This window comes from Anguilla rostrata, chromosome 3 (assembly GCF_018555375.3).
Source record: "Anguilla rostrata isolate EN2019 chromosome 3, ASM1855537v3, whole genome shotgun sequence".
Classification (NCBI taxonomy): Eukaryota; Metazoa; Chordata; class Actinopteri; order Anguilliformes; family Anguillidae; genus Anguilla; species Anguilla rostrata.
The window spans coordinates 51115253-51139287 of record NC_057935.1 but is presented as its reverse complement, the minus strand read 5'-3'; the positions used below and the strand labels follow the sequence as shown (position 1 = coordinate 51139287).

General features: G+C 39.6%; 1 protein-coding gene and 1 long non-coding RNA gene across 6 annotated transcripts in view; one reads left to right on the top strand and one right to left on the bottom strand.

The window, feature by feature from the left end:
- The window catches only part of klhl4 (kelch-like family member 4), a 133786-nt gene that overhangs the window by 7779 nt on the left and 101972 nt on the right, over positions 1-24035 (bottom strand). For all 5 annotated transcript variants that reach the window (XM_064328151.1, XM_064328152.1, XM_064328150.1 and 2 more), the window contains exons 2-9: positions 23350-23517; positions 21825-21961; positions 19598-19794; positions 16416-16628; positions 14982-15168; positions 9364-9588; positions 4191-4353; positions 1169-1381 (exon numbers count right to left, since the gene is read on the bottom strand). In XM_064328151.1, the coding sequence (XP_064184221.1) occupies positions 1169-1381; positions 4191-4353; positions 9364-9588; positions 14982-15168; positions 16416-16628; positions 19598-19794; positions 21825-21961; positions 23350-23492 (1478 nt within the window). In that variant the 5' untranslated portion in view covers positions 23493-23517. The remainder of the gene's footprint in view (positions 1-1168; positions 1382-4190; positions 4354-9363; positions 9589-14981; positions 15169-16415; positions 16629-19597; positions 19795-21824; positions 21962-23349; positions 23518-24035) is intronic.
- On the top strand, positions 1283-7051 carry LOC135251096 (uncharacterized). The gene is made up of 4 exons (XR_010329078.1): positions 1283-1399; positions 1833-2628; positions 3315-4431; positions 6645-7051. It is a non-coding gene; the product is annotated as an uncharacterized LOC135251096 (long non-coding RNA).

Sequence of the window (24035 nt, the reverse complement as noted above, 5' to 3'; positions counted from 1 at the left end):
CAGCAAGGAATTCACAGATTTCAGTTTCCTGGACCTTTAACGTATTCATTGGCCTTTTCATAACCATCCAGTGTGTGTTATTATGTGAATTTTATGAAAAACAAAAGCTATAAATGAATGTTTGAAAATTTAAAGTATAAAATTTAATTACTGATGTGAAATACATAAAATAAATTTAATAAAGATGTTCTCCCCTTCTGTATGTCGCTCTGAATTGTGATGAAAGTGATTGTAATGCAATGTAGTTTACATATAAGTGTGTATGGAATTTATTTCCTTTTACTTGAGGTGTTATACATTAATGTGTCTGATTTCTTTCAAGAATTTCAAATAGCACCATACTGAATTTACAATCACAACATTCAGGGGATTTCAATATATTAAAAATATATATATATATATTCTTATCAACGTTACTTCGTGTTTATGCCTGTTTTCATGGTGAGATAGTTGTTGCTCTAAACTTTGCCAGCAGGGGGTGCCTGAAACCAAAGAATAATATTCCATCGAGCAAGTGGAATTTGCTCTACCAGAGGAGGGTAGCCGAACACAAGGAATGAATGAAAAACATTTAGAGCATCTGTGTATTTCAGTAACAGGCTTTCAGTATTTCAGTACCATATTTCAGTTTTGCACAAATGTGCATGATGACTCAATAAAGCATGCCATAGGCCTATTGAATAACTTTTTTATCAGTACATTGCATTAGATAGTATTTCAATTGTGACTGCCTGCTACTCCAATGTTTATAAATTACATCACAGAATATGATGGAACCACCTAGAAAAAATGTGAGAAAAGTACTTTTTGGCACTACCCTGCACAAGTTTCTCTTCCACGTGTCTGTTCTTATTTCAATCACCTGGTCAGTGAAAATAATAGATGATAAACAGAAGATGTGTGATAAAATCTCACATTGCAACTGATAAAATTGTCTCTTTATAGGGAAAATGCAAAAATAATATTGAGCGTGATTCCAAAAAGCAGGCTAAGAGAAAGATGTAATTCATCTAAATAGTCGAAGTGGAAGGATGGTAGAGATAGTTCGGAGAGTTTAATAAAATAGAAATGTATAATTTTTCTCTTTCTTTTAGATTTTCTCTTTTTTTCATTTATGGCCATCAGTTGTTGTACTCTTATATTTTATTCAAAAAGTATCACTGCTCACCTCTCTACACAGTCAGAGAGCCGCGAGCAGTGGTTGGAGGCTGGGGCATCGTGACCGCCCACCGCATAGAGGAAGCTGTTGTATGTGGCAACACCCACTCCACCTCGCCTTTTGGTCATGGGGGCACACATGCTCCACTTGTTTGTGTGAGGATCGAAGCATTCCATCGACCGCAGGCATGAGCTTCCATCTCGACCTCCAACTGCAAACAATCTGGAAAACAACGGCCAGGTTAGGGGTCGTAAATCTTTTGCTGTAGCAGTAGTGTGTATCCTTTAGGTTAAACACATTTCTAACACATTAAAGACCCTGAGCAATTTAATTGTTGTGCAACATAATTTTTTGATGATATGTTGGATGTAAGGCGTCCTCATACTTTAGGCCATGTAGTGTATATACCCACACATAGTATACATGTATAATGTATATAGTAATTGATTGTAATCTCTATTAAAAATAAATGTTACTAAAAAAAATTACTAAACATTTAATAAAAACCATGGTAGCAGAAATTGCTTCATTTGGTCAAAGGGACATTACATGATCAAGTTCAAATACCTGAACAATACATGGTCTTACTAGATTACAACCACTGTTTCCTATGCATTCCAAGCTGTTTTCTTTTAAAAATGAAATACTGTTTTCCCATGCCTTTGAAATACAGTTCCCTGAGGCTTCAAAAGGAAGCAGGCCAGGAGGAAACACCTTGGTTGTGGTTTTTTTGACCTGGATGCAGAGAGGCTCCCAGGCCTGTCAGTCAACACCAATATCTTTCACAACCCGACATCTCTGCTGCCAACTTAGTTCCAAGACAAAAGCAACCCCCCTACCCCCCTCCCACCAGCCCCTGAATCAACAATGGAGACTAGCCCTTCAAAGTCATTTGTTTGGTGAAAGGCACTGGTGTCAGGGTCTCCTAACCCATTTCCTTTCAAGACAGGAATCTCGAGGAAGAGGAATGAATGTAGCACTTAATTCAGAAGTTGCTATGGTGAGAGGCCACAGAGACAGAAGCAATAAAGAGCCGTAGCATGGAGCTGGGGTGCATCACACTGTCAAATGCAGCTCACTGGCGCATGGAAATGACCTTGTCTCAACTGCAGACATTTACTTTCTTTCTTTCTTCATAAGACATTTTGTGGGCCTACAGGAATAACCCAGGAACACAGGGAACATGGCCTTGGTGAACACAGCCCTGTGTCTTTGCTTCGCCGTGTTTCCCCAGCAGTGTGATGGTTTGAACGATCAAGCTATTATTGGCTGATTCATTTCTTGCCGCTTTAGTGCCACTGATTGCCATGATTCCTCATGCAGGTGAAAGATATGCATTGGCAATTGGGGCCCGTTTCAAAATCACAAGACCTTCTCCTCTCCTTTTATCACTGCCCCACCAGCAACTTGCCTACAGAACACTGAGCTGACAAAGCACAGGAATTTCAACACCACTGAAAGCTTAAGAGGTAAACAATGAACCTTATTTGTTCTTTCAAGCATGCACAACTGGAATTGCGAACAGCTGTATATATTTGCACCACCAAAGTGGGCAAGGCAAGTGCAGGTCTTGCTTCAGAGGTAGAATACAAAATTTGGTCATAATTGTTGCATGCTGCTTGGACCCTGTTAATTACAGGCTTGCGGTTATATTTGTTTATTGTGTTCTTGTTTATTTACGTTTTTGTGGACCTTTAAAACATTGGATTTATTATTAACTCATAAACCACTGATCAGTGAGGGGTGTCTGATGGTAGTTACCATGCAATGTATATTTAGAGTACAGTAATGTCACGTGGATTTAAAGGTCCAGGAAACTGAAATCTGTGAATTCTTTGCTGATGTGTTGTTTTAATACTTTTTTGTATTCACCAATGGCCCAGAATATTTTTTAATGATTCTTTCAAAAAAACGTATAAAAGCCTGTGGAAAAATTGGCTGAACACCAAGTTTTCAGTGGGCAGGGTTAACTGGGTGATAGTTATAATACAAAAAATGCTAAGCCCAGTGAAATCCTTTCAACATGTAATATGCAAATTAGGCTCTTGCCACTGTTTTGTGCGGGCAAGACAAGCTAAGTGGAAAATGCCTAAACCATGCCACGTATCTGGATTCAGAGAAAGCAACAGGCTTTTTTCTTTTCCAAAAAATGAAGGGACCCGCAAGAAATGGGTTTAACTGCTGGAGCCCACGGCTAGTATTTTCAGTGCCAATTTTAGCCCGGGACTTGTCACAGAACAGAGTGGATTGGTAAGTAGGCCTACTGTTAGCTACCAACAAAAATAGCTTTCAAGCTTAGACATGTGGAATCAAAGCCTGTCTTTATTTGGGTGTAATGTCTGGAGTTTCAGATGTAATTTAATGTTAGTGTACACAATGAATAATCTTCAGGTTTAACTATAATATGGTAAAGCCTAGTTTATGTTGCATTCTTTTCATTTTGTCTTTTATTTGTCTTTTGTAATGTTACTGCATGGGGCAATCTGCACTAACTGACTCTAATCTAGCAACAAGAAAGTTTTCAGAGGTCTGTCAATGCTATGTTTGTATCACAGACTAATCTAAAAATTGAGTGCCTTCCTATAGTAGTAGCTACATCACAATATTGCAATGTTCAGTTAATTTACTTTCAGGAAGCCTCCGGCTTGATAGCCACAACAGATGGATATAAATAGAACTTAACTGTAAGTTTGAATTGGGTGTCAAAAGCAGGTCCTGAAAAGGTCAAAATTCAGGAAAGTACCCCAATGTGCCTCGATGTAGCTATGAATGGCATGGCAAATGCATGGCTGTCTTTCAGAGAACAATAAAACATTGAAATTTAAATCTTACTATTAGCAAATTTCACAAATTCTTGTGGGCATTTCATTTAAAACTGCTGAAACTGCCAAGGAATTCCTCTGACTTTACAGCGACAACTGACTTTACTTTGGGAAAATAAACGTTTCACAAAATTTCAGAAATAAAAATGCGTTAGGGTGAAGTGAGAGCTTGGTGAACAACCTACAGAAAAAAGAACATATGCACTTACTTTCCGTTAAGCGATGTGACGCCCACCGTGCTCCGAGGAGTGGACATGCTGGCCACGTAGTTCCACTGTCGTGCCTGGGGGTCCCACCTCTCCACCGTGTTCAGATAGCTCCATCCATCATGGCCCCCGACAGCATACATGGGTCCTTCCAGCACAGCGATCCCTGCTCAAAATGAAAATGGAGAGCGCAGTGGTTCAGTGTCAGAAACCTTGGGACACTCACCAAAAGTGGTTCACTGTGGTAAGTACCACATCATTTTATTGGACTGATCTCTCAATTATGAATCTGGATTTGGTACAATTTTAGAACAAATTGAGATTGGAACTCGAGGGAAGGAAAAATCCACCCAGATTCCAGTAAGAGCCACACATGTATGCAGAATATTCTTAATTCAGGTTTACTTATTATCTCCGCTGGGCGTGAGCCTGGAGGGGATTATGCGTCCGGTTGTGTGTGTGTTTGTGCCTGTGTGTCTCTGTCCACAGCTAATCTCGCATACTACTCGGCCGATCAGCCTAATATTGCATGCTGACAGCAGGCCAAGGACCTGAATTCTGGAATATTTAGCAAATCGGTCAAAGACAAGTATTTTATTTGAATTAATTTCCATCATTGTCCATTGAAATACATTGAGTGCTAACTCCTCACTCCTCCCAACCGGCGGGTAGGGGCCACAAGTGATCAACAACTGCTTCCAAATAGACAGACACGCCTGGCGGAGATCTGCACTCTACTGACTCTTCTAGTTGCAACTGTACAAGCAGCCTAGTTTTTTTGTGCATCTTAAATATTCTGCAAAATACTCTTACAACTGCACTGCAAGAGCAAATGTGGTCTAGCTCAAGTACAGTATATGCTGAAATTCAATTATATACGGCTTTTTATATGAATCAAACATATTTGACACTAATGTTTGAACCGTAAAAAATCTAATTCCACCTGATACGTGTTATATAAACACAAGGGCAAACTACTGTATAACAGGACGCATGCGGAAATCAAAACGATGCTTCCTCCTAGAGGAAGCTGGCCCCTGGGCCCAAACTCGATTTCAGCACGAGGCCTCAGAGTCGCTCTAGAACAGCCATTACACATTCATGCTGCATCCTTCCTCTGCCTCTGTCGCAGGGCTGCACTGAAACGATCCCTTCTCTTTCTGTGGAAGTGCAATAAATCTTTGAACGATGATACTTTTTGACAGACTCTCGACATTTAAATTGCCATTTGAGAGGCCTGCGTTTGGAGCGGCCCCGGCTCTCAGATAAATGCAATACACCCCTCAGGACGTGAGGGAACTCACAGAGGTATGCTTTGTAGCCCTAAATCAAGTGAAACATCACAGTGCTATGATTTCCTTTTTTTCTGTGCCTAAATTAAATGCTCATGCATTCATATATTTTGCGGCTCTGATATGAGTTTGCCAGCTCATTGATTCCATTTTATTTTATTTTTTGGATGAGAGATCAGATGGCTTGGTTTTTGAAAACTGCTCAAGAAATCTTTAATTAAAACACAACTAGAGCATGACTCAAGATCATAGTTTCATCCTCCCACAATGATGAGACACACCCAGAGATAGCTTGCTTCAAGGAACAGAAGCGCAATTTTGAATTAAGGGATATTGTGAGACATAACGATATGGCAGCCATGTGTTCAGTGTTTATGCCCCATGAGGCAAATTGTGTCAGTGCCACCCCAAGCAGCATAATATCCATGCATCATCAACTGGCATATAATCTCCACAGAAACAAGCATCTTCATCACCAGGACAACTGCACTGCTATCTCACACACACGACTGCTCCATCAGTGGTGCAGACCTCCTCCACTACTACTCTCTCTCACACACACACACACACACGCACACACATGCACACACACACACACACACACACACACACACACAACCACACACAGTCCATCATAGTCATTACTCAGCTGTGTTAATGTAGTATCATAGCAAGTTCAAATCACATAACAGAGCGCCGTAATTAAATTTTAAAACAAGCTCATTTTCAAAAACACAGCGGAAAAAATACAATTCCAGGAAAACACACGCACCCCATTTCCGCAGCACAGCTGAAACACATTTGCATGAAGCAACTGTCCAATTGTTTTCTTTTTGTCTTCAATAATATCTGTTTCTCCTTCCTCAGAATGCACAATTTGAGGTACTTTTAACAGAACGGTGACTATTACAGGGGCAATAATATTCAGTCAAAATGCACAACTTGCTCTTGCTGCCGGGCCTGATTATTGAGGCACAGTACAGGTGACTCACCACTCTGTTGTTGTGCAAACACATTCTGCAAACAGGAAGAGCCAGTAATGTTGTGCTGTTGCGGGTGCCAGGAGGTCAGAGTGAGGTGGACAGCGTATTTTTCTCCATCGTTCTCTCTGAAGTAGAAGGCACATCCCAGAGGAGGCTAACTGCATATTGCTTTTTTTTTTCAGATGGAGCTGGGTGAAACTTAAAGGAACATCTGTCTTCACAAGCTTGCAATTCTCAACTCTTCGCACCCTTGCGCAGTGTAATAATTAAAGAAGAAATTTTGGTACCATGACTCCTGCCAAAGCATTCCATGCTGTTTAGTGTCCTAGTGGCTGCCTCGAGCATCTTGAGGCTCACAGCATGTTGTCCCCTTTTATTTTTCCTACCAACATTGTTTATGCATTTATGGGTTGGGAGCCATTGTTACACCTCCAGGGGGGCATTGCAATCACTGTCTGTCTGTAACAGCCATAGTGCCTAGAGTTTAGCTGAAATTTGGATGAAATGTAGCACATAGGTTGGCAGGTGGCCAGGATAATTATTTTATTATTATTGTTATTATTTTTCACTAATGTCTATTGACAACAAGGATTAGAGAGATACTACACTTCTTGATTGCACGTTGGCAAGTAGGGCTACACACTACATAGATGGACAAGATGACTTTGCCAACACATTCCAAAATGTCATTCTTCAGAAGCGGAGGTTATCTAGGAGAAGTCTGAGCTTTGAATGTAAGTAGGGAGCTGAACATGACATTAAGCTTGTCCGGTCGCTGCAGGCAAGTCATTTTGCGTATGTGCAAGTCTACAAAAGGGAAAACTAGCCCGTTTAGCTAATGAGATTTTATTACGAGTATGCCACTTATTCATACAACCGCACATCATAGCAAACATAAAAAAAGAATCTACGTATAAACTAATATAAAAATCCATAAACAAGTCCTTGACAAGTATTTTAAAATGGTTGAGTGGCACCAGCATTTCCAGCTGAAGGGATAATTGAATGTTATTCCACAACAGAGATGCATAATAATGAGAAGCAGACTTCAGTGAATTAATAGTTTTAAAAGGTACATCAAGAGTTTTTTTTACTACATGTGGAATAATTAGAACGCAGGCTTCTTTTCAGCAGATAGCAGAGATATTGTGGCAGTTTCTGAAGTGGACTGTTCAATATAAAAGCAGGCAATGTTGGTTTCACCTAGCAGACTTTCTGATATAATTGACAATGATGCATGCAAAATCTGCCACCTGTACGATATAAATCCAGATACCGTAAATCCTCAAATAAAAGGCAGGTGTTTTCGCAAAATGCCAAGCTGTAGCTAAAATCTGCAAGATTCATACACACCAAACTAGAAATATATACTGAAAAAGCTAGCTAGCAAACACCCACACGCTTTAAAAGCTTGCTACCAACAGATGGTAACTAACTCTGATTGCAGCTAACGTTAGCCTAGATACTGTAATGTCACATAAAGAAATTAGAGAAAAGATTTTAATATAGTCTTGGGGCATATGTTAGGCTGTCCTTATATCCATATAACCATTTACTTTATTTGAAATTTAAGTATCTTAACCTTACAAAACAAGCAAACTGGGTCAGCTATCTAGCCAACAAGCTAACACAGCTTACACAGTTACAATTAACATTAACAAGGGTCCCGTTTCAGAGTGAAATTCTCCACTTTAGGCCTATTTTTTTATTTATTTTTTCATTTATTAATTAGCACAAAGTAAATGATAAATACAAAAGTATATAAAAGCAAACATAGCAGGAATTGTGCAGGAGAGGTAAGAAACCCCAAAGGGCTTATAGTAATACCTTCCCTCTAGGATTTACAATTTATCCTAATACTATGGATATAGAAAGAAAGAGAAGGAAAAATACAAATTAATAGTAATAGTTACTATGTTACTGTAATACAGTATGTTTAATGCTCATTGTTTTTGGTTTTTACCGATTTTCACCTAAAATACCCAGACTGATCGGTTTAAACTGATTTTCACTTTGATTTTATGTTACTTTCCACACATCAAAAAAGTTGTATCTGCTTGCATGAGATTGTGTCGTCTTGGGGCGAAATTTACCCTTTGTCAAGTCACGCTCACTTTAGTTAGTTGGTTAATTCCCTTAAGTTAGAAAACTATAGAAAACCCATTGAGGAGACCCGAGAGTTGTATTTTTATGGACATTTTCAGATTGAACACAGACTACTGACTTGTTAATGAAGTCACTCCCGAATACATTGCAGTGCACCGCACTTAATTCATTTCACAGTCATCTTGAAAAAACTATTTTTTTTCCAGACTAAGTAGCCTAAACCATTGCTTGAATACGATAACTGAAGCCTCCATTGCTTGAAATGGCATCTAAGGCAACACGTTGCAAGCAACAAAAGTTGCATTGAAATTGTTTTGTGTTGCAAGACCCTTACTGTAGCTACTTTCTGTGTTCGACCAGTTGTCTCTGTATGCTTGTAACTAGCTAAATTCTTCCAGGTAATGAAATCAAATAAGTTGTCATGTCATGTCATGTCATTTTTATGATGAAGTTTTCAACCCAAGATTTTTGCATTAGGCTATTTTTAAACCGTTTATCACCAGTTTTTTAAATATTCAAAATAAACAATAAAAATCAATGAAAAAAACGACTCTTAGGTATGTTATAGTATTTGCACATGGGTTTGGTAGGCATCTCTCTGAGTGTTATTGTAGTTGTTATTGTTGTATTCATAATTGCATTGTGGGCATCCTAAAACACCATGACAAATTAATCACATTTAATATCTGCCATTTGTTAGTATCCAGATAACAGAAAATGAATGTAACATTGTCACTGTTCAAGAGGATGCTGAAGATTACACTTTATAGCTGGAAAAAGCCATAAAGACCTTACCTAGTCCATGTCTGTGGGTTGACATGGGGGGCATTGTTGACCACACTTTGGTCATTGGGTTGTAGCACTCCACCATGTTCGATGTCTTTAGCCCGTCCCTGCCTCCCACCACGTAAAGCTTGTTGTCAATCACCGCCACTCCAAACTGTAGCCGCCGCCCATTCATGATGCCAACCTGTATCCACCTGTTTGTGCGCAGGTCATACTTTTCAATCGTAGTTGAACCTGCAATATAAGCGAGAGAAAGAAGTGGTATGCTTTATCCAGTTGGTTTGACGTCACAATATACATGGCCCACACTTTAGGCCTGGCATACAAGTAAATAAAGGCATGTTTGGCTGAAGCCATGAATTGGCCTTTTTTATGTCTAACTAAATGTTTTACCTGAGGTTCATTTTTTAATTTTAATTTTAATTTAAATTTTTAAAAAATTTTAAGTTCATTTTTTGCACAACTTCCGCTCAAATTATAGATGAATACATATATATGTGGCTATATCTACAGACATGATACATACAGTACATGTCCAAGCTAACAGAAAGTCCAAAATGTTGAAATACAGTAACAGCTGTTTACATCAGTGGTGTTCAGATGGGTATCGCTGAATGCACAAAATGTGTCGAACCTTGAAGTGGATAGGCTACAGTAACAGAAGGCCACCTCGGGTTCCACTCGGGCCTGCTAAGAGCAGGAAGATGAGGCTACAGTGGGCAAGTGATCACCAAAACTGGAAAACTGAACATCACCAAGTCTGATGAATCTCAATTTCTGTAGTGACATGCAGATGGTAGAGTCAGAATTTGGCGTAAACAGCATAATTCCATGGATCCATCCTGCGTTGTGTCAACAGTGCAGCTGGTGGTGTTGGTGTAATGGTGTGGGAAATGTTTTCTTGGCACACATTAGGCACATTAATACTAAGTGAGCATCATTTGAATGTCACAGCATACCAAAGCATTGCTGCTGAACATGTGCATTACTTTATGGCTATAGTGTACCATTTTTCAAATTGATTTTTCAAGCAGCATATATATAAATATAATGTGCCATGTCTCAAAGCAAGCACCTTCTCAAGCTGGCTCCCGAAACATGACAGTGACTTCAGTTTAAGCAGATAACTCACAAATGAATTGAATTAAGCAATACTGTATTTATGCCGGTTTAATGTGAATACAGCTTTGGTGTCAAGGCTTTGCTTCTTATCACTCCATGTTTGCATAAGCCAGCCAAAATGGCAACAGGGAGTGACCACTGCAAACGTCCTCCATCGGGATCAGGTGAGAAGCAGAGCCCACATATGGATGCTGGGGTGGTGGGGGCAGTGCGATAAAACATTTCTGAAAGGCATAAATACAGGAGTAAGTTGGGCACGCCAAACATTGGTAGCAGCAGAAGTAGGGGCTGCAAGGAGCGAAGGCATGAGCATGTAAGTGTGGTGATTTAAATAGCCCTCCTATGAAGGTGTAAGTGTCATGTGAGCTGACGGTAATTAGGAGCTTCTCAAGTTGTCTACCCGAACTAGCTCCGCATCATTTTAATCCAATGGGTTGGAATGTGTGGCAGAAATATCAGCAGGAACTGAGTGATGCTACTGAGTCAGCACCAAAACCAAAAAGGACTGTTTCCAGCATTTTGTTGAATGCATGCCGCAAATAATTCAGGCTGTTGTGGAGGCAAAAGGGGGTCCTACCTCGTAGTAGATAGGCGTACCTATCTAGTACCTAAGTGGCCACATACATACTTGGTACCTAAAAGAGCCTGGAGTGTTCTGGAAAAAGGATGTGTGGACAGATGAGACCAAGATTCACTTGTATCAGAGCAAACTGTGTGTGTGTGTGTGTGTGTGTTGAGAGAAAGAAAGCCTTTCTTTCATTTTTACAATGACGAATACTTTATATAACAGGCCTTTTTGGGCACACGTGAGATTTCCCCACAGGTCTCACCTTTTGTATGCCATGGTTTTCTCTCGCTCTCTCATAGGAACTCAAGTGGAAAAGCCAGGAGCCTCTATTACCTATGGAGCCGGTGCTTTTCACTGGCAGCCTTTAATTACTGTTATAGGCCATGCAGCAGCAACTGTTCAAATGTTTGACAGCTGAAATGTCACTGGAGTTTTTCTCCGATTAATTCCTTGGCAGGTTGAATGTTATAATTTCAGCAAACCCTAAACAGAGTCGGTAATGCCTCATGTTTCATTAATGCAGTGTTTTCCTGTTACGGCAGTGTGTGCAGCTCTGTGTGTGGAATGACTCCAGGGGAGGGACGGCTAGGGATGGAAACAGCCTTGGCTGAAACATAATTAGCTAATTTGTATAATATTCCAAAGGAAAAGAGGGTCAGAGCTAATTGCTCTATTAAATTTTTGTTCCAACTTGATGATGTAAAATACTGCTTAATAATATTTAACCTGCAATTAACAGTACATTTACATTGGTATGGATTTAGCCAAACTACAAGCAACCTGTTAACAAATCAAAAAACCAAACACTGAATTGTCAAATACATTTCTCATTGGGTGTCCTTCATAGCATCAATAGTTTCATGTCTTGAAACGCATGCAGCCCAAATTTCATATTCTTAATGAAAACATAAATAGAGTGCCATTGTATAACACTTACAGTATTTGTATTGGAGGATATTCATTAGAGATAATGGCAATAATGCCCGAATTGCCATTATCTATAAACATTATGCACCAGGGCTTTTTAATATAACCCATTTTAGCATTAGGCCACTAGTATTACTGTCAGCCTTATTCGCATTTGTCTGTTTTAAGGCAATCCTTAAAATAAAAATGCAATGATAAAAATTCCATTAAGTCCTCTGAGACAGGTTGGAAATGACAGTAATTTTCTGAAATACCTACTTTTATGTAGCTGGATTGAAATTTAATTAATAGGTTGCAGTGTGCTTTATAATTTTGAGTAACTGCGTGCTGCTTTCAAATACCTGCACATAGAAAGCAAATTTCTCATGGCAAGCAAATATAACAATTCACACTGAAATTGCAATATGTAATGCAGTTATAAAATTTGTAAATTGATATGGAACACTTTTTTATGAATAAAAAAATCTACTCTACTATATATATTCCATCTCTTAAGTTTGGAGAATTTTTTGATTGGATTTCCATCATTCATTATACCAGCACTCCCACTCTGCTGTAAAGTGAAAAGTCTTTTTTCATACAAGGTTCAGATGGTACTTCTTACCTGCAAGTTAATGTACCATGAAGGAAAGGGCGAAGATAGTCCTATAAGGCAGCTGTTGATGTTGCAATATCATACAAGCGTCTTTGGTAAAAACGAAAATAAGTGGGCTCAAAACAGCATTAATATTTTCAGTGCTCTTTCCAAATATTATTTCAGTTCAAACACAGAGCCACAGTATCACATTCACATAGCAGCTCCTTAAAATAGAGATACTATTAATATAGTAGAATAGTTAACATGGTGTTAATTGCAATGCTTGGTTGCGCTGTGACTAATTAAGTCACACTGTGACACAATTCCTTGCCTTGGTGAATTTCTGCGGCTCATATGTACTCTGGCACTCCTCTGAATAATAGTTTGACAGTGAGTCACAACTTATTGTGCTTGCCTAGTGATGACTAACAGTTTTGTGTATTTGTTGTGGCAGCACCTGGGATGCAGGACTGAATATTTTGGTGACCCTAAATTCTGTATTCAATGTTGGTATTTGTGGTCCACAGTATTGGCACAGTAATTAATCAGTGCATTTACCAAAAGCTCACCAGACAGTAACAACTGAAAAGGTCTGTAGCAGGCTGAAAAATTGAATTTGAAAAACATAGAGGACAGCATACCTCTTGATGGTTTTAAAGATACGAGGATATAAAACTGTGATTACTACAGAAATAAAGCCCTCAGTTCATACATCTTTTTCAGGGCTGTAAATTAACTTTTTTGCCAGTAGCTAGGTCAAAACCTTTGTAGCACAGAGAAAAAAACTAACCCAAACGTTACGGATAACTACTTTAAAAACCTTTAAACATAGTGAGAAATTACATGGCATGCTTTATTATAAAAAAAGATATATGAATACATCTATGTACAAATCATACTGTAACTGCCTGACAATTTTTCAGTTATAACAGTTTGCACTGTATCATTGCATCTAGCTATGTCTGGGCCATCAGTGTCCAAGCATATGGGAAAATAGGCTATATGTGCGGACGTCTTTGGTAGAATTTAAACATGTAGAAACTATGCTGGACACTCTATAATTGGGCCTCCTGCTACTTCGTACATGTTCAGTACTAGTACAGTACAGTAGGATTTTAAGAGAAGTATTAGTTTAGATTTTAGGAGAGGTCCAATACCAACTTTTGGCAGATACATTTTGGCAGCATTTTCACGATATATGCCCATGCTTAATGCCCATCTGAATTATAGAAAAAAAATTCCACTAAATTATTTTCTCAAAATTAAAAACGTGGGGAGTCATGTTCGACATATTAAACATAGCTGTATGCAGATGCAGCCATAAATAAAAATTTAAGAAGTGAACGGATGGTTTCTATTGTAGAAAATAATTAAATTCCTATATTTATTCTTTCACTGCAAAGAACAAGAGTAGCTACTAACAGAATGTCTGGACCTTGATGTCCTCACATGTGGCTATGGCACTGATCACAACCATTTTAGGCTAATACTGTATGATGAAACACTTTTGACATAGGGCGTATTTTGAAAATCACTGTTATGATAATTATCTTGAGATTTATTGCGAAAATAACAAACTTAATTTCAAAATTACGATTTAAATACATCTCCTATAATGGAGGCAATTGTCCGTCTGAGGAGAGAAATTGTCTTCTTTGAGTCCTGCAGATGTAACATTAATAATGATAAAACTCAATTGAACGAAACAACTTGTTGCATGTGTGATAAGAATATTTCCTTGCTCACACAGTACATTTGTTATCAGAAAAGCAACAGTACTGTTGCACTTCATAGCCTTGCTATTTGCATATGACAGTGAAGTGATTTTGTTCATCATTTTGAAAAGCCTTCTTATTCCTATCGTTATTCCTATCATTTAAGCTGTACATGTTTTATGATTTTCACTTTGCCCATGTGGAGCTTTGATATCAGATGTCACTTTGTCCTTCAGGATTCCTTTACATAACTCTCTTTCTCTGACAAAGAAACAACCACTGTTATGTCAATCCTTATTACTGAGAGATTGAATCCCCGCTACGGCCAAGATAAATCAAAAGCATCAGCCAGAAGAAAGAACAAACCAATTACAAATAGATTTATTAGGTTGGCCTTCTGAAAAACAGAAGATTCACCAAGTTTGTAGACAGCATGTGAGCTGTTCTCTCTTTACTTAGCAGATTCTCTTATCAAGGGTACCTGTCATGGCTTAACACTGGCTTTCTTTATGCATCTGCAGTTTGCCAAATATCACCATACAAGAGTAAAAAACCTTTTCCTTACTGGAATATGGACCTATAGGGTTAGCAGCATGGCCAGCTCCCAAACCACAGCCCCACTAAGGATCAAAGTCTTGCTTTAATTCCATTTCAGCAATTCTGCGCTGAGGTTGATTTGCATCCATCAACATTTTCGCCTGGAGTCCTATGGGCTCACCTTTGGTGGCATCCATACCACCCACGGCGTAGAGCGCACCCACGGTGGACTTCCGGGGTTTGGTCCTGGGGCTTTGGAGCATGGGACGGCGCTCTGGCAACAGGTGGTACTTCATGGCTTCCATAAGAAGCTTCTGACACTCCAGGTCATCGGAAAACATCTTATTGTTTTCAAGATCAGCAAGAAGCTAAAACATAGAAAGAAAATATAATTATCAGAACGGGTTTACATATATTTCATCCATAGGACATCTACTTATTTGGATTTAAAATGCATTCATTCATTTGGTTAAATTACGCATGCAAGATGTAGAAAAATTTAAAATTATTTCTGCAGCTGATTGGTATTCACAAACATCAATCCCAGAGATATAGAAATCATACTGTACATTCCACTATGTGTGCAACGTAGAATCCTACCCAATGATTTAGTACAGAAAATAGAGTGCCATGTTTTGGCAATACAGTTTCATGACTGACAAGTAGGTTGAAGTTGAACATATAGTCATATTCCTGTGCTAAAATGTACAGAATGCCCTGAATATATGAAAGGGAGTGATTCCACATGATAGAGGCAAGCTTTTATGTCATCATTGAGTCTTTCAAAACCCGCATTTCATTAACACCCACATTCAAGATTGGAGCGACAGGGAGGCTGCGGGCAATGCAATTACTGTATGCTTGCAGTTTACTGCTGGGTACTGACGTCCACCCACAACCTGAATTACACAACTCCTTGTCAAGCTGTTGGATTTCTATGTGCTGTGGAGGGCCCTATAATAACTTGTTCTTTCGGTTTATTTATTTCTTTATTTTACTGGTCTGCGCAAAGCATCTAAAATTTATGACCACACATGAGCCAATGCCTCAGGTCAGAGCTCTGACAAAGGTAGACAGGGGCCATGGAACACTCTGACCCCCTCTCCACTATTCTCAGTTTTGTATAGCATTATCATTACTTAAAATATTTCATTAGATACTTTTTATTCAGTCATTTACCCTGGGGACAAATAATGCAATTGTTATCATCAGACATGAGGTCTGTATAGCACAGACAGTTCATGTTCCAAATCAAATTACCATTATCACTAATAAGTATGCCCTCAACCAAACTGAACATAACATGTTCAAGGGTAATAGAATTTTCGCCAAAACCTGAAATAAAGAAGATTGAAATAAAGCTCCATTCTTGTTATTATTAATAACGGTGGTTGAGTCTCTCCCTGAGTAACTGTACCTTGAGGGTGTGGTTTTTTTGATAGGCATTACCCAGCCAAACCCTTTAATGAACAAAACATTTTTAAAAATATGTTTTCATTGAAAACTTAAACAATCTTCCTCAATGTATATTATTTATAGTTTATATCTCTTCTACAGTATATCTTTCTACTGTGGAAAAATGGAACAGTGATTGCAGACAGTCTCCTTGGCACACCTGTGGAGGCAGGAGGGGCAGACGAATGTAGGCCAGCAGGATTCCCAGATCTTGCTGCCGGTGCTGGACATCGTGCCGCACCCACATCATCAACGCCTGAAAAATGGTCTCCTCATCTGGCACATTGATGTCGTCACTGGCCAGCAGCTTCACAATCTCAGCAGTGGGAAGAAGCAGGAACTCCTGGTTCTGGATGACTTCAAGGAAGTGCTCCTGCAACAGAGGTGGTGTCCTGGGAACTTAATGAGTTAAGAAACAGCAGCATAACTGTGATATATCAGGATTCACATTCTCGCTGTTATAAGCTATTCTTCATTTTATTGTATGTCAAATAGTCACTCCTTGTTATAAATTCAATGTTGATTAAGAATCTAAATTTGATATTCATTTAAATTCCGAGGCTACAGATTCAGTTCCCCTAAAATTCTGCCTGTCCTTCCTGGATTTAAGCAACCGATATACGTAACCTGTCAGGTCATCCACTATTGGAATTAAATGTACAAAGACTAATGATTCCTTACAACAGAAAGGAAACAGCATATTGTGATTAGATTTAATATGGACCTGAATTTTAAAAAGCAGTGATCATTTATAATATCAACCAGTCAACATGTATCACTCATGCTTCCATTCTTCTCCAGAAAATAATTGCCTTGACACTGATGGTCACTGAAGAACTGCTCTGTAATGTTCTAAATGAAAGGAAAATGTTGAGACAGCAAAATCTTTCACATTGTCCCTTTCACACAGGCTTATTTACAGCATAGGAGCGACCTCTGTGATGCATATAATGTATCAGTGTCCAAATGCTAGAACACAGCACCAAGCTTCAAATTATTGATCATTTCAATCTGTTCTAAATGACTTTGCCTCTGCCAAATATATTATGAGCTCAGGCTTTTAGAGCTTAGCATGGACGTTTTAATGAAATGGGTTCCATTCATCGATCTAATTGGGTTTCACTTAATGCAGATCCACATCCTACAACTACAGTTGTACATTGATACAGATTCATTATGGCCAATTACCATCACACACGACAGCAGCAGATAATTGAATTACATACATTTCACTGTACTACTTCAGAGGGCCATTTTGTGAGATAAATTATCAATTAGTGTTGTTTCCTTAACTTTTTTTTAAACCATACTCAGCATGTTAAGTAAGAAAAACACAGGCACAGCAAAAGGTCAAATGAATCTTGTGTTTCAGCTCAAATGCATCTGTTACTAACTGGAACACAGTGCTGTTTGTTCATTAAAAGATAAAGTCAGCTGTATAAACTCATCTGCAAAAACCCATTTTGAAAGAATAATATTTTTCTCGTTAAAACATGAGATACAGATACAGAATTGACATTGACATTACCATAAATTACTTGGAAAATGTAGTTCTAAAAATCCAAATTTGACTTAATTTTCATATTTACAGAGATGGGTTGACATCTATTTTAGATTTTGCAATACTAGGGTCATTAACAGACTCGACTTGAAGCAGCACTGTTTTGGTAATCAGCGTGTCAACACTCACATAAAGGAACAGGATGTCACGATCACACTGTGGAAAGAAAGGGGGGAAAAACACAGGGCTTTCAAAATAGAACTGTTAATATGAGCCCTGGAGATAGCGAAACAGGAAGCTGTGCAGTCCATGTGTTCATTATTGAAGTGAGTGGACAGGAAGTTGTCCTGTTTGTGTCTTCTGGTTGGATGAACCTCTCTACTCAGAACAGCCCAGTGTAAACAGTCAGACCAGATGTCCTTTAGGAGATAACAACCCATCTCCTGAGTTATTTCCGCTTCTGATCAGGCATTTTGTCCGCCAGATGTGTGCTCTGGATCTAGACTGTCACCTCACCCCCAGCCCTTCTACTCTCTCACTGCTGTCCTGGGCATCACTGACATGAGAATGCTATGACCTATTGCCTGAGTTTTTGGGATGGTGGAAAGGGGGGGTAGGGGGGACTGCTCTTGTGACAAAAACCTGGAAATGTCAGTGTCCTCAAAACAATTCCAAAAAGCGGATGGAAGAATCATACTTTTCTCTGTGTTCACATTCTATTGTCAACATTAAAAGGGTTTGTAGACTATGGAGTTATGAAGTAGGAAGGTCTTTTTTGACTCAGAAGATGTAGCCAAAGAGTAGGATGTAGTTATACTTTACTCCTGGTAGTTGTTTATTTTGTTGTCTTTTTGTTTCAACCCAGAAAATACTGAAAATAACTGATCACTAACTGTATACCAAAAAACTGCATCTTGTTTAAAGTATCATCAGTAGTTACATACTTTTCATTATCAGATGGTAACAAAAAAAAAGAAAAAATTGAACTGGGGCTGTCATGCTATGAATCACTATTTTAATTCACTGACTGTGGCTCCGATACTCTAGTGTGAATTAAAGCAGTCTCGCTGGGTCAGGAGTGTGTGAGCCAGGTCTTATCGACAGTCTTCTTTGTTATTCCAGTGATCACCGGTGTCCTCAGGGTGGCTTTGCAAAGATCTGAATGGCCATCACTATGAGCTGGCTCACAAAGCAGATGGCCCCCGTGATACTGAAGCAGAACCAGGACAGCACGTCTCCTAGCCCCGAGAGCTAGATTAATGCTGTTCTCTGGCATTCTGGGTCTCAGTTTATTACAGGTGGACATGGGGTCAGTTCCTGACACTCCATACCCGCCTCTCGAATAATAAACTGTAACATATTACCATCACTGCAGGCTTCAAGCCATTGTGCTGTTAAAAATATTTACCTTTTTTACACTGATTGTAACCCTGTTCTTAACTCATTTTATTCTCTCCTCTCTTCTCGCAGAGATAGTTGGTTCATATGAGGTCCTTGTGGTCCCCTCATCAACAGTGCAATTAGTTATGCCACACGTCCGGATTTCAAATGGAATGTCCAGTTTTCAAATTATTTGTACAGGTCTGGTTTGTGGTCCCGACTGGACAATGTAATTGATGGAAGAAATTGATGAATTGGTATGTCAGTGGCTCCCCGGTCTGGTAGAATGGCTTGTCAGTCCGATGTCAGCCCCCCGACAGCAGCCGACCTCGTTAGCGATTACGCCTCCACGCAACAATGTACGCTTTTGTGCATGTTGTCTGGTTTTGACAAATTCTAAATCTGGCATCCCTAAGTGTAACACACATTTTGTCGAGAGCAAAGAAGTGTGGTGAAGTTACCATAGTGTAGCTGTGGGCCACGTTCAGCAGGTCCATGCACCCTTGGGCGTCAGCAAAGGAACGGATTCCCAGGCAGTTGGACGGGTGGAGTTGCTTCATGAGGAAGTTGCAGCACACCTCAATGACCTGGGAGAGCTGGAGAAGGCAGGCAGCTGCCAGAAGGCTCTCGATCGTCTCCTCCTTTAGTTCCAGTACACCTTTGAATTAATGGAGAGACCGCAAGTGAACCGGCTTACCCCAAAGAACCCCCTGCTAACCCAACAGAGACAGCAGTAAACCTATGCGGCCATCCAGAGTCAACAGGGCACCCGCACCTGTACAACCACCCAAGCGCAAAAAACAGTCAGAGAGCCAATTAGGTTCCATGATGCTTTCACAACCAACCAGAGACAATGTATACATGTGCAAGCAAACAGAGACAGCACAACAGCTGGGAAAGCAACTAGGGTGGCATTTGTAACACCAGCACAGCCGAATAGTTGAAAAATCTCCTGTGAAGCTAGCACATAGTATCCATTTTCAACATAACTATATCATATCTCTAGTTAAAACAGAAACTAATGTAGGTTTCACTGGCCAAATGAGAAATGTTAAATAAATATAAAGTTATTTTATGACTGCGGGCCAAATTTATTACATCACATAAAAAGGCTAAACCAGACTGGATCTCCCCTGTTTCAGGGAGAACCATGTTTTCATGGATGGAAACAGCCTTAGCTTCAACTCCAGTGTTTTTCACTGGAGTTGATGCAGTGTCTTACAAGATCCATTCTGCACAACAGCAGAGATTGGGTTGTTGTGTTTCCAAGTGATTAATGACTGAGGCTCAATTGGATACATCACATCATTGTTATTTGCAGTATGTGAATCAAAGCACATGAGAAGGGAAGTGTCTTCTACAGTAGGTACTTGTGCCAGCCCCTGAGTATCCAGCTTTGCTATGCCGATAAAGCAGGGTTGCATCTTTGGGCCCTAGGTGTGACACTGCCATAGGAACCTTGAGGAATGCACTCCACCTGGGAGTAAACAGTGCGACCACCCAGGATAAGTGCATCATTCAACAACAAATCATTACTTTAGGGCCCAAGAGACTGTGTCTGAGACCAGATTGCAGGACTGCGATCTGCAACTGCAGCACATAGTGGTTTCACGTAAGCTGTTAAAGCAATGAACAGCCCCCCTGGTGACTTTGCCGATGGAGATGGAGAGAGGGATGGAGTAATGTGTTTTTAATATTGCCGCACAGCTGCCCAAAAGAACAACTGCAATCTAAATCATTTTGAAAGCAGCAGGCTCTGCTAACAAGGCCCATTGATTTGATCCACTGATACACGTGTGAGGGGATTCCCAACAGCGCAATTGAAAAGCCTCGTAAATCCAAAGCCATTTTGTACATTCTGGTAGTTTTACTGGGTGGGAAATACTAAAGCTAATTACTTTCAATGCTATTGAGAAATAGAGAGATAATTCTGTAATATTTAACAAATATCAATACACAATTACATTAATAATGGAGAAGAATGTCTGATCTTCTGTTCTGTCCTGATTAGAAACAACAGAGCCAGGCTAGAAATTCAGATATAGATGTATATATACATAAAGCACATTAAATTCTGTATTGTGTTTCCAAAATCTTTAGATTTCCCTTCCAAGTATTTTAGGCCTCTGGATTTCTATGGTGCGCTAATAGTCTTTAGCCAGATATGAGAAATTCCCTTCCTTGGCCTACAGTATGTATGAGGTTTTCTAAATCAAGGACTACTCTGTTGGCCTGTATGTGCCTGTTATACCTACAGTATCCTCTTTGGGGCAATTTTTCAGCTTTCTTTTCAAGCTATACAATCTCATGATATTGATTGCAAAACAAATGCCTGTCAATGTGTCTTCTTGTGGAATTGTAAATTGCAGTACAGCAAGCATGAAGAGCATTTGGGGCGTGCTCCAAAAAAGTGAATTGCAAGTACTGCACAAGCCAGTCAAGTCTGTTAACGTCAGCGTCTGTTTTTTTTCACAGAACAGAGATTTAGCGCTCAAACACTCTTCCACATAAATCTGCCTTATTAGCAGTGGAGGGCAGCAAGCCCCTTCCCCACCAATAAAAGCGTCAACATGTACAGCTGCTTCTAGCTGTTTAAATTACATGGACATATAAACACTACTTTGCCATATTACTCTTGCTTAACTGTATGGAGGGGGGTGTCGCGCGTGCTTTAGGAGAAGCACTTACCAGTGTACGCATAATGAACCAGCGATCTTAGCGCCTCAGGATCCACACCTTCCATCTTGATCTCCTCTTGCTTGGCCTCCCGCACGTCATTGGTGAACATTGCAGCAAAGTAGTCTGAGACCGCACTTAGCACAAGCCTGCAATTTGCAAGGGAGACATACGTCAACCTCTCCAATATCTGTCCCACCGGAACCACAAGACACGTGCCCCCAGAACAGTAAGCCAGTGGAGGTTCCTCTGTCGCACTGTGACTAATTGAATAGCGAGACAAGGTTTCTCAGCTACAAATCTTACCCTGAGACAGCCATTTGTGGTACAAAAGTATGTTTGGGAAGTACTGTACAAAAAAAAAGATATTATTTATTTTTCAGTCATCAATTCACACATACCTGAGCAGCCCAAAACTTTTCAAAATAGGCTTCACTATGATCTTTATTTATTTATTTAGCTATTTTGTAGAGTGGCAGAAACCAACAGCTGTTTGATGCCTGTGTTTGGTGGCTGTGTAGAGAAATTACAGACAGAAGGATGAAAGGGAAAAATTGCATGGGTGGGGTAAAGGTCAGCCTTTTTCTTTTAAGTGCGTAAGGCCTAGCCATGGGAGACCAGGACAGCTGGAAAGCTCTGGTATTAAATGAATGAATTCACTTTGCTCAGAACTCACTCATCATAGGGACCAAAAAACTGCCTCTCTCTTTGATGCTTACCTTTCATTTTTTCATACTTACTGTACTCTAATGCACTGCAACAAAGCAGTGCCCAACTCCTCTAGGAAAGCATTATGCATTTCACAGGTCACATATCAGAAACAAACATTAGACAATGCACCTGTGTCAGTGGATAAATGAATAATACTGTAAAACGCTCATACATAACAGACAGACAACAAATACTGTAGATGTGAGAGATATCTAGCTTTATCAGCTTCCATATTTTTGCGATGAACAATGTAGAAAATGTTGGTAAAGCAAAGCTATCCTTTTTAATTAATCATGCCTAATGTGGTGCAATTAGCTCTGACTCTGTGCACTTCAGATGAAAACATAATTATCAGAACAATACCATATTGTATTATTTTGAATTTACTTGTTTGGCTCAAAAGGATCAGCTTTAAACACACATACGCACACACACACATACACACACACGTATGACAAGTGCACACTGGCAGAGTACCATATTAGAAGCAAACAAATAAGGAATCAGCTAGTGCGTGGTGTTTTTAGACTGATTTTTTTGGTATTTAAGAAAGTTAATTAAAAAGCACATTTAGATGGAAGTGTTTAATTTCAGTGGTCTGATTCCTATTTGTAGATCAGCTTGTGAGTGTCTGATTGAACTTGCAAATGAGCTGCCACTAGTTTGGTATTGTAAGAGTTGCTGGCAGGGAACAAGTGTAATGAATGTGACTGTGCTGTTACTCGCCTGCTGGCAGGGACTGAGACAGTCTGATTGGACAATATGTTATTACTCACCCACTGGCAGGGACTGAGAGAGTCTGTTTGGAGAACTCGCTGTTGCTCACCTGTGGGCAGGTATCTTGTGGTCCCCAGCAATCAGTAGCACGTCGCACAGCTGCTTGTGCTGGAGATAGTTTTCCATCTTGCGGAAGGTCTGCTCTGCATGGTTAATAGCCTGGAAAAACTCGTCCGAGCAATGGGAGTTCATCCTAGAATAGGTACTTAGAGACAACCTGGAGAGAACAAAAAGAAGAAATGTGTGAGGCGTGAGTCATGCGAGCTATGAAAAGGGCCCTTGGCTAAGAAACGCAAGGCATCATGGGTAAATGTGAAGGCTCTGCTAAGAAATATGATGACTGATTTTGATTTACAGTTCATGTTGACTTATTATATACACCTTGTTTCCACAATGTCGGACTGTGCAAATGTGTAATTCAACTTGAGGCCCTTGTTTCAAGGATTTATGGCAGTGCATCAATGCTGTATAGAACCACAGCACTGATCAGAAATGTCTAAGAATACATATTAGGCCTGGGAATACACATGGGTGTTCAAATACATTACTAGGCCTGTAAAATCAGCTAATGATTTGATGGGATGAAAAATATGTGTTCTTGTGACTGAATCAGACCAAGCAGCTTGAACTCATATGATAAAAGCTTACTGAAAGTGATAAAATAACTTCAGCACTGTAAAATTCAAAAGTCACACATAAATGGATACAGAAACAAAATATTCCAATGGGGCAGCA